The sequence below is a fragment of the Pseudoliparis swirei genome, chromosome 16 (assembly GCF_029220125.1).
Source record: "Pseudoliparis swirei isolate HS2019 ecotype Mariana Trench chromosome 16, NWPU_hadal_v1, whole genome shotgun sequence".
Lineage (NCBI taxonomy): Eukaryota > Metazoa > Chordata > Actinopteri > Perciformes > Liparidae > Pseudoliparis > Pseudoliparis swirei.
Genome location: NC_079403.1, coordinates 12,594,432 through 12,610,392, shown reverse-complemented (window position 1 = coordinate 12,610,392; position 15,961 = coordinate 12,594,432). Strand labels below are relative to the sequence as shown.

Sequence of the window (15,961 nt, the reverse complement as noted above, 5' to 3'; positions counted from 1 at the left end):
CCTTTAAAGGCGCTAAATTGGTCTTAACATCTGTAATGCCACGTCGATGAAAGCGAGTCTCCTTTGTCATTAATGAAGTAACAAACCACTTCATCAAACGGCTTTCACACGCCCCCCCCCCCCCCCCCCCCCACGCACACACACACACACACACACACCTCGGAGAGTTAATTCCCCCCCTCCATTGGATCTCACGACTAATGCAGGACTATTAGAGCAATCAATGGTTATTTCCCTCCGTTTGACCCATCTATGGTGCTCGACCAAATCGCGTGAAATTACCCTGCGGATTAATGTAGTCCCTCTTTTTTTTATCGTCTACATCTGTGAAAACCCTCCTCTTATTCCTTCGGCGGTCTTGTTTTACAGGTCTGCGGGTCCCATTACCGGTTAATCACTCAATTTAGTGCAAAGCAGGACATATATCCAATAAGGGATAGCGATATTTCTGCACATGTATATATTAATAAACACACACACGCGCTCTCTTACACAGCTGCATAATGCAAAAAAGGGAGAGAAAAAAGGGGGAGAAATATAAAAGATACAAAACAATTTCCCCCCAGCAGCCAAACCGTCCACGACGTGTGAGCTCCATGTTTGTTCTCGAGCTCTTTAGCTGAAGCCCAGTGGAGCGTGTGTGGGTTTCCCTCTATGGCCCTATAGGGTTTTGATTAGATTGACCGGGGGAGTTTTAATCTCATTGTGAATATAACTAATGAATGGCAAACCAATTTGTCCCTAATATTTGGGGAATGCCGGGAGGCGGATGACCTGCTGGCTGCGAGGCTTAAACTTTCTTTGCAGCGCAAAAAGGCGAGAAAATTGAAATGCTGTCGCAGGGCGATGGCTCTGGATTTATAAAGTCACACTTGTTGGATGTGTGCTCTTTCATTCAAGACAGCCATGCCTTTAGGATTAGACCACGATGCTTCTGATTGCATGAATGATCACGATAATGAATGTTGATATATGGAAGAAGGAAAAAAAAAGATGAATACATTCCAATCATGTGGTGTTTAATCGCAAATCTGCTGCAAGAAGAAGATCATCTCCATGGTGTGGTGGACTGTGTTAACGCGCAGGCCGTTAATGCCCCCCCCCCCCCCTCCTTGCAGGTTAATCCAGGTGTCCAGAATATGCCTGACTTCGTCCTGCCCATTTCCCATCACCCCGAGCCTTTATCCTCGTTCCAGCTGTTGGACTTGATTTGGCCCGTGATTTGGATTCTCCCGGGCCTCGTTCCTCCCACCACGACCCTGCCTCAGAGAATAGGCCCAATCACTCCACAGCCTCAGCCGGATCAGTCCTCACTCAGTCCCCGGGAGAGGAGCTCTAAAAAGGCGCTTTGATGAACAGCCCCCCCCCCCACCACCACCACCACCCCCATCCCTCCTTTACTCCCCCCCCCCCCCAGGCGGAGAACCGGCCCCGATGAAAGACCTGAATAGCAGGGCCATGGCACTCCGCATCGCCCCTTAATTCCCCGTCTCTCTTGCTCTCATCCAATTAGCTCAGTGTATTAAGCGGTTTATCGTCTCATAACCGCCCTTTCAGCTCCAACAAGGGAGACACTTTGCAATAGGACCGGCTCTCCTTTTGACACCCTCTCTGGTGCTTGTATGTTCCACCGCGCTATGAATAACAGGGACAGAATAGGGGACTAATTCCCTCATCAAAGCCTACCTTGTCCATCGCTGGTCAAAACGACAAGCAATAAAGCTTAACGCCACAATACAATGAGACTTGTTCGACCTTATTAGCTTAGCTGGGTCGAATTAATGCAGGGACTCTATTTGACTGGGTTTGCTCCAAACTGGGAGGACAAAACGGGGCCCTCACTTAAACCTGCAGCCTGGCAGTTGGAATAGCAGGCCTGTGGGCTGCGGCTGATTAAATCCAAAAACAGTCCAAGCAACTGTGGGAGAAGTATCGGCGCTGATATGATTTAATAAATATGTAAAGTTATGAGCGATAGGTTGCAAATGCACTCTCTCACACACAGCATGTTCTATCCATTGCATAGTGAATCATAGTTTAAGTGTTCAGCCCACTTAAGGTTGCCTTCACAAGTCACACTGGTTTGAAGTGATTTGTGAGGCGTGCAGTGTTTATGGAAATGCACACGGCAGGATGGAGTAAAAAAATAAATAATTCCCTCCACGGGATTAACACAAAGGAGAATTCTTGGATGAAAAAGGTGAAACACTTCATGGAGCGAGTTACAGGCTGAACTTGACGAAAGCAGAAGAAATACATTTGAAGATGATGCCTCCTATCAATATTGTATTACTTATGTTGGCATCCATGTAAATCACCACCTTGATGTAACACGTAATCAAGTCACTGGATTCGCCACACAAACATCCCAGTTATTTTATTCATAAAACACTTCATTTAATTTTCAAAAATATACACTATATAATATTACTGGAAAAGAAAATGACTTTACCATAAGAGGATTTCATCTAAATCGTTCACTCCTATTGCGAAATAACTGAAATCTCATTTGTAAGTCTCTCAAAAATCCCACCTGTATATTTAAAGGATGAAGCTGATGATAATCTGAATTCATCTTTTTTAAACAATCCCTATGACCGATACGTACTTACACCTGCCCTGCCTGCATGTGGCTCTCAGGCCCAAAGCCAAATCTCACTTTATGAAAATAGTTTTATTGGGCAATATAGTTTGTAAACCGTCAGTTCTCAAAGTAAACGGTGATTTTAGTGGAGACTTCTTACAGCTGCGGAATAACACACATTTGGAGTACAAGTGAGCAGACCACGTTTGTGATAAAGGTTCATGGTGACGAAGAACCATGTGGCCCTGTGCGGCGTATGGCTCATTGCTGTGTTTTATACCTTTTTTTTGCTTTGGCCTTCGAGGGATTAGCTAAGATTAAGAAATACAACATCATCAGACTTATGGTGTCAAATAAAGTGACGCTTGATTTTCATAACGTGTGCAACCCGTAACAAGAAACATGAAGACTCCATGGGATATACCCACGCCCCCCCCACGCCCACATTGCAATAAAACAAGATTAACATCTTATTCATTGTTCATTTTATTGAGGTTGCAGTATTAAAAAAGGTTCTCATCAATATCAAAATGCCGAATACTAAATATTCTGGTCATTACAACAACCAACACAAACTATTACAACACACCCACTTGAGCAATACAAGTCGGATACATACAAAATGACAGGCATTACAAAAACAAGAAAAATACAATCCGCACATTGGAGGGAGGATAGAAGAAAAGGAATGACAAAGCATCAGTTAAACAGACGCAGCGGAGGAGAAGCAGATCAGCTGTTCAATACGGAGACAAAAGAGTGAGGGAGCGGTGCGTTTGGCCTCCCTCGCCCCATCACTCCCTGCATCCTCCTCACTCTTTTCTTTCATCTTCTGATCTGACTGACACACACACACACACACACACACACACACACACACACACACACCTACACACACACACACACACTTATGATACAGGTATGATTGCTACCCTCTTTACCATACAGAGCCATTGTGATGGGGTCAAGAAGTGTGTGTCTATCTGAAGACACTGGAGAAGGGGAAAGGTGTGATTGGGTTTTAAGTCAAATAACAAGCCCGTTAGGTTCAGAGAAGACGATATCGGGTTCGTAGGTCAAATCCTAACATTCTCCCTTCTATATGTTCGGACAAACACAAAGATCAAACAGATGTGGATGAATGTGCAACTGTCCCGCTCTGCGTCAGACGTTGGAGCTTCCTGGCAGCCGTTGACTTTAGAGATGCGTGCGTGTTGTTTCACTTGAGGGAGGAGAACGCCTGGAACAGTTTTGCCAGGTTAATCTCCGAGTAGCCGCTGGTGGCCAAGGCTTTGTCCGGCACGTCCTTCAGCCTCCGGTACACATCGATACTGTCTCTGCCCAACAGCTTTGCACGATCTGGAGGTGGAGGAAGAAAGAAGAGTTATCATTGCCACGGCTCAATGGAAGACCATTCAGTTCCTCAACTGCATCAAAGTCAATAGGCCACTGAGACGTGTGCATTTCAAACTCGTGGACAACTCTCGCCCCGTCCATCGCTATAATTGGGTTCTGCAGAGTCCTACCGGAGCGGAGCGCACACCGACTTTCTCTCGCCGCTAATAAACACTGAGGAGCGTTACACCCTTGACTGGAGAGCCAACAGATCCAATGCTCGCGGCAAGTAATGCCGGGAGGGGCACGGCAGAATTGGACAGATGGGTCGATGGCAGCGTGTGCACACACACACACACACACACAGGATCATAAGATCGATAGAAAAGCCCAATGAGAGCATGAAGTCAATATCTTGTCCCGCTTATCCCTTCGGGTGGGCCGTAATAAGGCCAGAGAGAAGACGGAGAGCTGCTATCCCGGGCAGAGTGGCCACCAAAACCAAATCTTTACAATATTATACTGAGCGTCAAGTGTAGATGAAGTATCATAAAACCAAGTAATAACACACTATCACACCAACGAGTGCAGCAGGAATAATACTGCATGGACTGGAGTGGACACTGAAGAAGAAGCAGGAGAAAGTTTAGTTTTGTTGGCGACCAATCAGATTTTACAGCATTTATCTCGTTTCTGTCATATACAACATGATTTTGTATTTTCTACCCATTTAGATTATTTAAAAACTATACAGTATGTCAACATACCCAGGAAATCCCAACAATGAGAGGTTACCAGCATATATATATATATAATATATATACACAAACACAAATATATACACACACACACATATATTTATATATATTTATATTGTTGGACTCCAAGAGGAGGAAAACATATCCTTTCAAATAAACAAACCAATAAGTAGTTAAAAAAATAAAATAAAGAAATAAGCAATGTGTACCTCAGTAGTTCAGTTAAGGCTGCAGCTAGAGCTGAACCAATTAGTTGATTTATGATTAGTCAATAAAAACAACACTCATCATAATGTATACTTAAAAAACTTTAGAAAAATTAACCGGTTTGTTCCATTTCACCCTGAATGTTTGCAATTTAATTGAATTTGGTCTTCTATGACAAAGTAGAGACTTTGGGCTTTTGGACTGTTGGGCGCACAAATAAATCAATATGCAAATATAACCTTTTTCTTGGGAAATCGCAAAAGTTAAAAAAAAATATTCTTTAGACCAAACTTTTAAGCAATTATTTGAGAGCATAATCTCTGAGATGAATCTACTGATGCACTGATTACAATTTACTGGGCAGTCTGACCTGCCGAGTCAGATTTTTGACAATTAAACATTTTTCCCCCAAGAATTATAATTGACAAAAAACATTTTCTTCATCACCATCCCGAAAAATAACCTCAACCGTTCTGAAGTTAGTGTAAAGTGTCACAAATTATAAACATTGTCCTTTGATTTTGTTATCATCTATAGTGGCAAAACACAGAATACAAATGAATTAGGAAGTAATTGACTGTATATTCTATCTAAATAAAAAAATATTGCTTTGATAAAAAGAGCTTGAATGCATCATGAACTGGCCTGTAATGTAATCTCGATTAGATGCATGACTATGAATGACAATATAATAACAAGTCAGTTGTTCCCAAAATGTTTTTAAGGTTGTTTCTTCGCGGCTTATTTTGGATTTGAAGACAAATTGCGATCTGAGAAACGTCCACAGCGACCAGCTGCTCTGCATTTGGGTTTGGACGTGGTGATGCCGGTTGTGGCGCTGTGTGCCGTCGTTAACCTCTCATGCGCTCAATGGGAGGCGAAAACATGAATATGAGACTGATCAGCTGAAAACCGTCCGGTGCATCTCTAGATAATCGATAATGAGCAGCAACATGGCTGTTGCAACACTTCCATTGCTACAACAATATAAGAGGAGTAAAGCAGCTAATCCTCACATTTGATAAGCTGGAACTAGCAAATCTTTTGTATTTTGGCTTTATTAGTAACTAAGTGATGAATAGATTGTTGTCCATCAACTAATTGTTTTAGCAGTGCTTTAAATAGATTTTTAAAATAAATAAATAATCAAATTGATTAAAACAATCATATTTCTCAATTTAAGTGTTTTTACTACAAGCAACACATTAAAAACTGGTTCAAAACAGAAACTTTCCATTTATTTATCTAGAACACACACACACGTGGTCCATATGGCCTGTTGTCACGTCTCGCCATCTCCACAGCCCTATCTCCTGTCTCGTCTTTCCTGCCCGCTGCATTAGTGGCTGCTGGATAAATACCAGCCACTGACCGTCCGAGGGAACAAAGGTTAGACACACAGAGATCAACAGTGAGGCAGAGACACAGACACACTAAAAGAACATGCACAGACGATTGATGGTAGTTAAACACTTAAAAAAAAGCACACTAACTCACAGTCATGGCGACTGAAAAACACCACACACACACCCACACACACACCCACACGATGGTGTGGTTGACTTAAACGCGAGCAGCAACTATTACCAGATAATCCTCGTTTTGGCAAGGACAGGGATGAGGGAGAGGAGGAGAGGCAAACTATTCTATTTATCCGGGGAATAGAAGGGGGGTGATGATGCATGATCAAGCGAAAGCAATCATGTCATCATTTCTGAAAGGTAGGAGAAAATAATTCTCCCCCTCCGCTTCTCTTTCCCCTGCCTCATTCCTTTCTCTTTTCCACCTCAATCACTGTGTGGCGAACAGATAAAAGAATGATTTAAGAGTCAGAGAGGAAAAGAACGAGGGAGAGACCTCGCTGCAAGTCGGAGCGCAGTGGGGAGTGCAGTTCAAATAAATAGCCTCCTTTAAAGAGCGAGTGTGAGGCGGAAGGGGAGCAGAGAGGGGAGACGGCGTGGCTGGGAAGGCCGAGACGTGAAAGAAAAAGGACCGGAGTGAAAACACCGAGAGAGAAGGAGAACAACTGGAATGAAAGCTGGAATGTGACGAAGGAATCAAAAACATACTGTGGACGCCAAAGCTGCTTCAGCTCCCACAAACCCTCGCCTAATTGATTTCATGACACATCATCTCCACCTTCCTCACACACATTCACGTGGACTGCGACACCAACACACACACGCACACACAGTGAGTGTATCAGGGGTTATCTTTGCTCTAACTAGGTGTTGTCACACACTCGCACATCCTCTGGCGGTGCTGGGCACGGGTAGATCGGGGCTCTGCACGCTCTAACTAGGTGTAAATACAATAACAAGCCTGTAATTAAGTGAGCATGATGAAGTTAATGGAGATCGGCCATTCCGTCGGCCGCCTCCATGAATATTCTATTAGGCTGGTGGCGACGGGCAGCTGGAATAGCAGTTAATTTAATCACCACTCGGAGCACAGGGAAACTTCTTTGTGTGAGTGTAATTGCACAGAATGAATAATTGATTTGACAATCGCACCCGTGGATTTTGCCACCCCACCCCGCTTTGTATCGCCGGAGAAAGGGAGGGGAGGGTGGAAGATGGAGAGAGCGAGAAAGAGAGAGAGAGAGAAGAGGGGGAAAAGAAAATCGAGAAGGAGAGGAGGAGAAGAGAAAGAAGATAGCGAGCGAGAGGAAGAGGAGTGGGAGGGTAGAAGAGGAGCGAACGCAGAGTGCTGAGAGGCGGCAGGGAAGCTGTCGGTAAATGGATCATTAGAAAAGCGCAGCTCAAGGACAATTTATATTTTATCAATGCTGCAAAATTACATTATTGCTCACACACGCAATCATACTGCCCACACTTAAGATTGAGACCTGGGAGGAGGAGGTGGGGGGGGGCGATGGAGAGAAGAGAAAGGCAACAGATAGACGGGGAGGGAGGGGGAAGGTAAAAAAAAGATGGAGCAGGGGAGACCGGGAGATGAAAAGTGACATGAAATGATTTGAAAGTCATTGATACGGGATCTTCCCAGCGAAAGAACGGACAGCATGCTTTTTTCCCATCGTGTGTGTGCGCGCGCCTCTGTGCGCGTGTGTGTATATAATCTATTAGAGATCTCCTGCAGCGGTTGAAATTACCTCCATGTTTTACTCAGTTGCAGCAATCAGGCACACAAATGCAATATACATGTAGATAAGACAGGCTTGTGAATGTGCACACACACACACACACACACACACACACACACACACACACACACACACACACACACACACACACACACACACACACACACACACACACACACACACACACACACACACACACACACACACACACACACACTTCTAAGTCTGCGAAAATATTTCTGAGTCACGTAAACAAAAGCTATGCAAACATTAAGGAATGAGGCTGTTCATATTTCATTTTTTGCTGGTCAATTACAAAAAAAAGTCAAACTTTGGATGCCTTCTAACCAGTTCTTCTGGAAGCAGATGAAGCTAATTACATTCACCACCATCACCTCCGAGAAGACCCCACAACAATATAAAGGGTTCATCGTGTTGACATCGTGTTCAGGTGCACAGCACACAACGGTAGAGTCGGGTGTGTAGGTTTGTACGTCTCCTCCCTGTGGCCCCTGGGTGTGTAATGCAGTAATATGGGGTATTACAGCCCCGGACTGCGGGATAACCCCTTTAAACCTATGTTTTATAGCAGCATGAGGGTGCGTATACATGCGTCCTTCAGCGTTTGAGGCAAGCAGAGTGTGTTGGACATGGTGTGGAGACACTGGTTTGTCAGTGTTGCCGGACAAGATGAACTGATGTTAAACTTTATCGACAACCCAGGGACCAAGGCCCGCTGACGAACACGGAACATAAATACAACCTCCTGGCTGGATGACAAACAGCCCTGCTATACTCGGATTACTACAAGTAGAACTTCTGTGGCTGTCACTGTGATACCGAGTCAGCGGAAACCTGTTGAGAAAGTAAACTGGGGGAGTGCTGGGCATGCTGGGTACCGGCTGTTTCAGCCGCATATTCTGTCTCTCAAACTGTTTTTTGGGGACAATGCAGGGGAAGTACAGTTCTTGTGTTTAGGAAACCAAACCATCCAACAGGTAGGGTGATGATTTGATGGACTGGGAAGCTCAGGGAACAGAGGAAAGCAGTTGCAAGTCAACATGGCGGTGTCTGGACATGGTGTCGTGGTAAAAGCCCACAGCTGGTGGCAAACCCATGACTCCAGAACCTTCTGTCCTGTGTCTCCTCCATCCGTGGTCCTTTGCAGTCCACCAAGACACTTTTCTTCCCAATAAAACAAATGTCTATACTATTTCTAACCTTCGGTACTGGGCGTGTGAAAGAAAATGTACACGTTTAGACATTGTAAATAAGTGTGATAGTGTGATGGATTTTTTCCCCTTTTACTCCAAGAAAGTGAATAAAACCAACAACTCGGAGAAACCTAAATCCCTGATTGGCTGCACCGCTCACAGCTTACCTGGAACAACGTGTCGTCAATGGATATTACTATATTTTGAGGAAACCACTGATCTAGACCACCGTGTGTCAGATCTTGAAACAGTAAGTGGACAGACAGCGTGTGCGAATTGTCCGATGCCTGGTGAAAGTCACTGATCTGGTGTCAGCGGACCACAAAATGCTCCGCAGCGACCTAACGTGTGGTGGATACTGAACACTGTACCTCCTATATGTACAGTGAAATGTGAGCACGAGGGTAAAGAATGCACTTGATTGTATTGTGAGGTGCGATATGGGACTGAAACTCAGAAGGGAAAACACTGCAGAGCACAATAACATAAAGACAGGAGGAAGCCAAAGAATTGATTAGCGATTATTTCTTGCATCTGGGCAAAGACAGAAAGAAAAGAAAGCAAAACTGGAAGCTATAATCATGTTAGTACTCCTTTCCTTCCCTCCTCCTCCTCCTCTCCACGAGTCCAATCCCTACATTTCAGCTCCCTCCATCTTCTGAGTGGTCATCTGTTGATTACACGTTATATTTACCTCTGCTGTCTCACTCTTTCGCAGCCTTGCTCAAGTTCTGACTGCCGCACAAACTCGCCAAATTTAGGCATACATACATAAATAACATACATGCATAAATATTAAATCAAATAAATAAATTACTCGGCCCGGCGGCCCTTTCTAATCAAGTGACGTCAATCAGGGAGAACTATGGGTAAAGAGGCCGTGGGGCTGACGCCTACTGAGCGCGCCCAGAGCGCTGGAATAGCGTCTATTTGAGTCCAAGGGGGGAAATATACGCTCCATGTCCCATTATAGGAGAAGGGCTATCCTTTCGTCAGCGCGCCCATTACTCCCCCTATCATTTCCCCAAATCTAAAACCTGTTTTCAATCAACACAGCCAAACGAGTGCCTGTCCAAGAGAGGGAGAGAGAGAGAGAAAGGAGGGAGAGAGAGCAAAGGAGAGAAAGCAGTAGATGGACAGTGAGGGTAAGGGTAGAGGCAGAGCGATGGAGGGCTCTTTCCTTCTTTCTTCCAGTGATTGGAGCGTTTTGCATTCTGTATGTGTGTGTGATTGAATCCGTCTCCAAAATTAGGGCTGTCGACTCGACGAGCTGAATGTCCTTAACCCCCCCTCTCCATAGCCAATGCCCATGCTCCGCTACTCGTGTGTGTGTGTGTGTGTGTGGCACATCATTGGTGAATTCTATAAGTGTAGCCCGAGTAAAAGGTTTACGTAGAGCTATTGATTGCTAATGCTACGTTGTATGTGTATTCATGAGGAAGCATTGTTAGGACATCAAAATTCAAACTTCAATAGCCTTGATCGTAACTTGATTTCAGTTCCAAACGGGGGTAGTGCAAAATAATAAAAATGAATAAAATATGATAGGATGCTTTAAAAAGCAGGCCTGTTTTCACAACTAGTTTGAGAAACTTTGGAAATGAATCCTGCAAAAAATAGCAAAATACTTTTGAAACTTAGTACGTTCACACCAAAAGCGACGTGAGTTTAGTCGTGCGACCATTTGCCGTGTACACTAAAACCGCTGTGAAGCTCCGCGAGGGGCGGGGCTTATCTATGTGGCTTGTCTCCGTAAAAAAACCATTATCATTTCCTTCATCCACCACGGAAGAACTAACCACTAGTTCTGATTTATACTTGTTGTGGACATCCCACAAACAACGGAACATCTAACGCCCTCGTGTTTGGGTTCATAACATCACCCGTATAGGCTCACACAGCTCGGTAACTTTTACAGATTAAGTTAACTGTTACGTCTGAAAGACTTCCACTTCCAACGCTACGAGAGCGGAACATCTAAACGCGTGTTATTGTGTTCATAACATTATATATATATATATATATATATTTATACATAATATCACCCGTGCCCGTTTTATTCTCTGCGAGTCAGGTACTCATGAGAGGTTGTATTAAAGAGCTCCGGGGGCCCGCAAACCGCAAAGACAGTGTAACGACGCAACGCCGTTACAGCAATATTGTGGGTGTATTGTATAGTTCGAAACTTACCTCTACCCGTTTCCTACTCCCTAGGGTGTTCGGGCAAAAGAGTTCCCCAGGGGCCCGAAACACCCAGGTATAGTTCTGGGAGAGACCAACTGGAGGAAGCGGGTAGGGGGAAAGTAAGGAGGGGTGGGTGACTGTTTAAGTTAAATATAACTAGGGTATAGTGTACCTTGTTAATAGGATGGACACAGGTGGTGATAGACGAGTATGAATAGTTTGGGGTTTAGTCGGATTGGATAAATAGTTAGGATATACATTTGTTCTTACGTAGACTCACCTCGAGATGATTGGTCTGGGCTAATTGGTAGCACATGGTGTATATATATAAGCTCACTCTTGTTTGGGGAAAGAAAACCGATGGAAGAACAAAATAAACTTGAGTGTCTTCCTGAATGCTGACTCCAGTGCTTCATTTGACTCTTTGGCTGCTCGGGCAGCCTGACAGACAGTGATGTCGCGCGGAGCAACTCAAGAGCTGATTGGCCCGAGTTGCGATATTATCGCCTCAACAGCGAAGATCGCGCCGCCCAAAACGTCCCAAACATGCCGTCCGGAAAATGTTTGCATATATCGCAACTCCACGCGTCTGTACGGTGACTTTGCATGGGATCTCGTCGCATGAAAAAATCGTGTCGCTTTCGGTGTAAACACGGCATTAAGGTGCGTTCACACCAAAAGCGACCGAATCCCATGAAAAGTCAACGTACAGACGCGTGTGGCTGCAGGAAATGATAGCGGTCTTTACGGAGACGAGACATGGAGATAAGCCCCGCCCCTCGCGAAGCGTCTCGACGCTCATGGTGAGAACACGGTGAATGGTCGAGCGAGTAAACTCACGCGTTTTGGGCAACGCGAAAAATCGCTTTGCTTTTGGTGTGAACGCACCTTGAGACTAAGACAGCAACAAGCAACATGTTTGTGTTTGTGTTTCTCATCATCACACAGGGTGGTTGTGAAGCGTCTAGTGCAGTAGTGCAGAAGTGCTTGTAGTTGCTGCATGCTGCCCTCTGCTTGCAACTCTCTGCTTTCAGCTACCGCCGCTGGCCAGCTCCCTCATAGAGGGTGAAAAGAGGAGCCGAGAGCGTAAGTCTCCTCTGCCAGTACATAGCCTCTCCACCACCCAGACTCCTGCAGTGCCTCCTCGTGGCCACACATGGTAACTGGGTACCCCGCGGTCCCAGGCTAAACTGCAGGGGATCTCGGAGCAGCAGTGGGCCCCAGAGATGCGGTGTGCAGGCCCACCACAAGGTGGACATGCCCTGGCACCCATCAACCACTGCCCCAGCTATGGGCAAATAGCCCCACTGCCTTGTGGGTTAGCCTCTTGAGGCAGGGCTAAGGGAGCAGACCCCGACAGAAAAGCAATGCGCTGGCGGTGCGCAATAGGCGGGCCTAAACAGAGCCAGGACCCGGCAGCCTCCTGCAGGCTGGATGGGGAACTGGTCGTCCTGGGCTCACCCATGCCACCAGATTTACCTCACCATGGCGAAGATAGTGCTACTGGGGATAGCGCGCCTCCAACGGCACTCTAAATAATCTCTTTGCGCAGGTATCCACCTCTGACCACGGTGAATACTCTGGATCCACATCTGGTTGAAGACTGGCGGCGTTGGGGCAACTGGAGCAGGTTTGAATAGACTGGGAGCTTCTAGTCAGAGCCCTGCACGTCAGCGGCACAGGGTATTGGTCGCTATCAGCTGGGACTGAGTGGCAGCTGATCTCGGCAGCACCCTGTGTGACTGAGCAGCCCCTATTTAGGGACCACACTGCTCACCTCAATCCGAGGAGGGGCCTAGAAAAGGTGGCCTAAAAAATGCCCACTCAACTCGCACCTGGACAGGATACCGCACCTGTCGGATCATTCCACTTCTGCGGTCGAAACAGAAGAAAAATAACCCAAAACCTAAAACTGGCAACATGGAACGTAAGAACTCTCCTGGACTCCTATGGCAGGACCGAAAGACCTCACAGAAGAACAGCACTGATTGCGGCCGAGCTGAGGCGTTACAACATCGACATCGCCGCACTTAGCGAGACCAGGCTCCTTGATGAAGGGTCGCTGATAGAGGAAGGGTCCGGTTACACCTTCTTCTGGAAAGGCTATCCCCTAGGTGGACAACATCTGCACGGTGTGGGACTGGCCATCAAGAACACACTGCTACCAAGACTCACTGAAACACCTGTGGGCATCAGTGAAAGACTGATGACCCTCCGTATCCCCCTGGCGAAGAACCGCTTTGCTACACTTCTGAGTGTGTATGCGCCAACACTGCCATCCGACACTGAGGTTAAAGACTCATTCTATCAGTCACTGGATGAGGCTCTCCACCGGATCCCCAAGACCGACAAGATCCTCCTCCTTGGGGACTTCAATACTCGTGTGGGGCAGAGTGACAGGATATGGAAAGGAGTGCTTGGCAGGCGTGGTATTGCTCAGGCCAACTCAAATGGCATGAGATTACTTACTCTCTGAGCACAACCTGACCATAACCAACACCATCTTCCAGCAAAAGACCAAATATAAAAGATCATGGATGCACCCACGCTCTAAACATTGGCACCTGATTGACTATGTCATCGTGAGACGTTGTGACATCAAAGACGTTCTCATATGCCGGGCCATGAGAGGTGCAGAATGCTGGACAGACCACCGGATGATCGTGGCCAAAGTCCATATGAGCGTATGCCCCCCCATGCGGAAACGTGGGGTCAGTGGGAGACGCTTAGACTGTGCCCGTCTGAAGGATACCAGCACAAGAAATGAGTTTCGATGCTCCCTGGCTGAAAAACTTGAACTCACCTTGAGTGGAGGGAATGACACAGACCAGCAGTGGACCGCTATCAGCTCAGCCCTTCATGAAGCAGCAGCCCACACAATCGGCTATAAGACCAAAAACCACCAGGACTGGTTTGACAATAACTCAGACACCATCCGTAACTCACTGAACGCCATGCACAAAGCACACCAGGCAACCCCGAAAAACCCCTCATTGAGCACCGCCAGACAGGAATGGCAGAGGGCGAGGCGTGAAGTGCAAAAGACCCTACGGACAATGCAAAACAAGTGGTGGACAGAGAAGGCACAGGAAATTCAATCTTTCGCTGATAGAAATGATATGCATAACTTTTACAATGCAGTCAAATCTATCTACGGCCCAACAAACCACTGCATCACTCCTGTTAAAACCGCAGATGGGCTCAGAGTCCTAAAAGACCAGAGCAGTATACTGGAGAGGTGGGCTGAACATTTTAATACCCTGCTTAATCAGGACTCTGAAGCAGACCGCACCATCCTGGATCAACTGCCTGAACTTCCACCGATTGACAACCTTAACCAACCCCCGACCTTCCTGGAGGTTTTGTCAGCCGTCCGCTCTCTGAAGAACAACAAGTCTCCTGGCATGGACAATATCCCTGCGGAATTGCTCAAACAGGGTGGTTACCTCTGTACAAGAGCGCTACATCAACACATCACTAAAGTATGGGCTGATGAAAACATCCCACAGCAATGGAGAGATGCCAAAATTGTCACTATATATAAAAACAAAGGTGACAAGACCATCTGTGGCAACCACAGGGGTATAGCACTCCTTGCTGTTGCTGGTAAGGTCCTGGCCAAGGTGCTGCTGCAGAGGCTACTCAACAACATCACAGAGGCATTGCTCCCAGAGTCACAGTGTGGCTTTAGGAAGAACAGGAGTACAGTCGACATGGTCTTCACAGCCCGGCAGCTTCAGGAAAAGTGCAGGGAGCAACATCAAGACCTGTTTATGGCTTTTGTCGACCTCTCCAAAGCCTTCGACACTGTGCAGAGAGACCTACTGTGGGACATCCTGCTCCGGTTTGGATGCCCTAACAAGTTTGTCAACATCCTCCGACAGTTTCATGATGGTATGAATGCTAGGGTGACAATAGGAGGACAAGAGTCTGCCTCCTTCCCTGTGTGCACAGGGGTCAGGCAGGGGTGTGTACTAGCACCAGTGCTCTTTAACATCTTCCTCCTATCGTCACCCAGCTTCTCCATAAGGAAATTGAGGACAACAGCGGGGTGACAGTAGTCTATAGGCTATTTTGTCCACTTTCACAGGACACACAGCACTTCATCCATCGCACCAAACAACAAAACATGGAAACTCTGCTAGCGACAAACAAGGGTTTTGAGGGTTCGTATCACGGACCAGGGCAATGCAACATGCCCACTTATCCACGTCAGGACAGCCAGAACTACGGGCAAGCCACTTGGGCAAAAGGAACATGAACAATTCAAGCCACAGTCGTTTTCCGACGCGATCCAACGATGGACGTATTGTCCTGGGAGTTGAACAGTGGGGTCAGATGGGAAATGATGGTTTAAACACGAAGAGTCTCGGAACCTTTCGGGAGTCTGTTGAAAATAAGAGTGAAGGAAACGCCAATACATCTCCGGTCAGAGGTTTGGCGTCACCTAAATCTTGTCTGTGCAGATGCGCAGACAGCCCGCAAACGGGAACACGAGGAGATCCTTCTTGAATCCATTTTACCTTCATGACTAACAACACATGGAATCGCACCATAACACATATCTCCACCTTCT

General features: G+C 46.3%; 1 protein-coding gene across 3 annotated transcripts in view; it reads right to left on the bottom strand.

The window, feature by feature from the left end:
• Positions 1-3,462: 3,462 nt before the first annotated feature.
• pola1 (polymerase (DNA directed), alpha 1) overlaps positions 3,463-15,961 on the bottom strand; it is a 76,293-nt gene continuing 63,794 nt past the window's right edge. For all 3 annotated transcript variants that reach the window (XM_056433518.1, XM_056433520.1, XM_056433519.1), the window contains one exon: positions 3,463-3,943. In XM_056433518.1, coding sequence (XP_056289493.1) covers positions 3,804-3,943 — 140 coding nt within the window. In that variant the 3' untranslated portion in view covers positions 3,463-3,803. The remainder of the gene's footprint in view (positions 3,944-15,961) is intronic.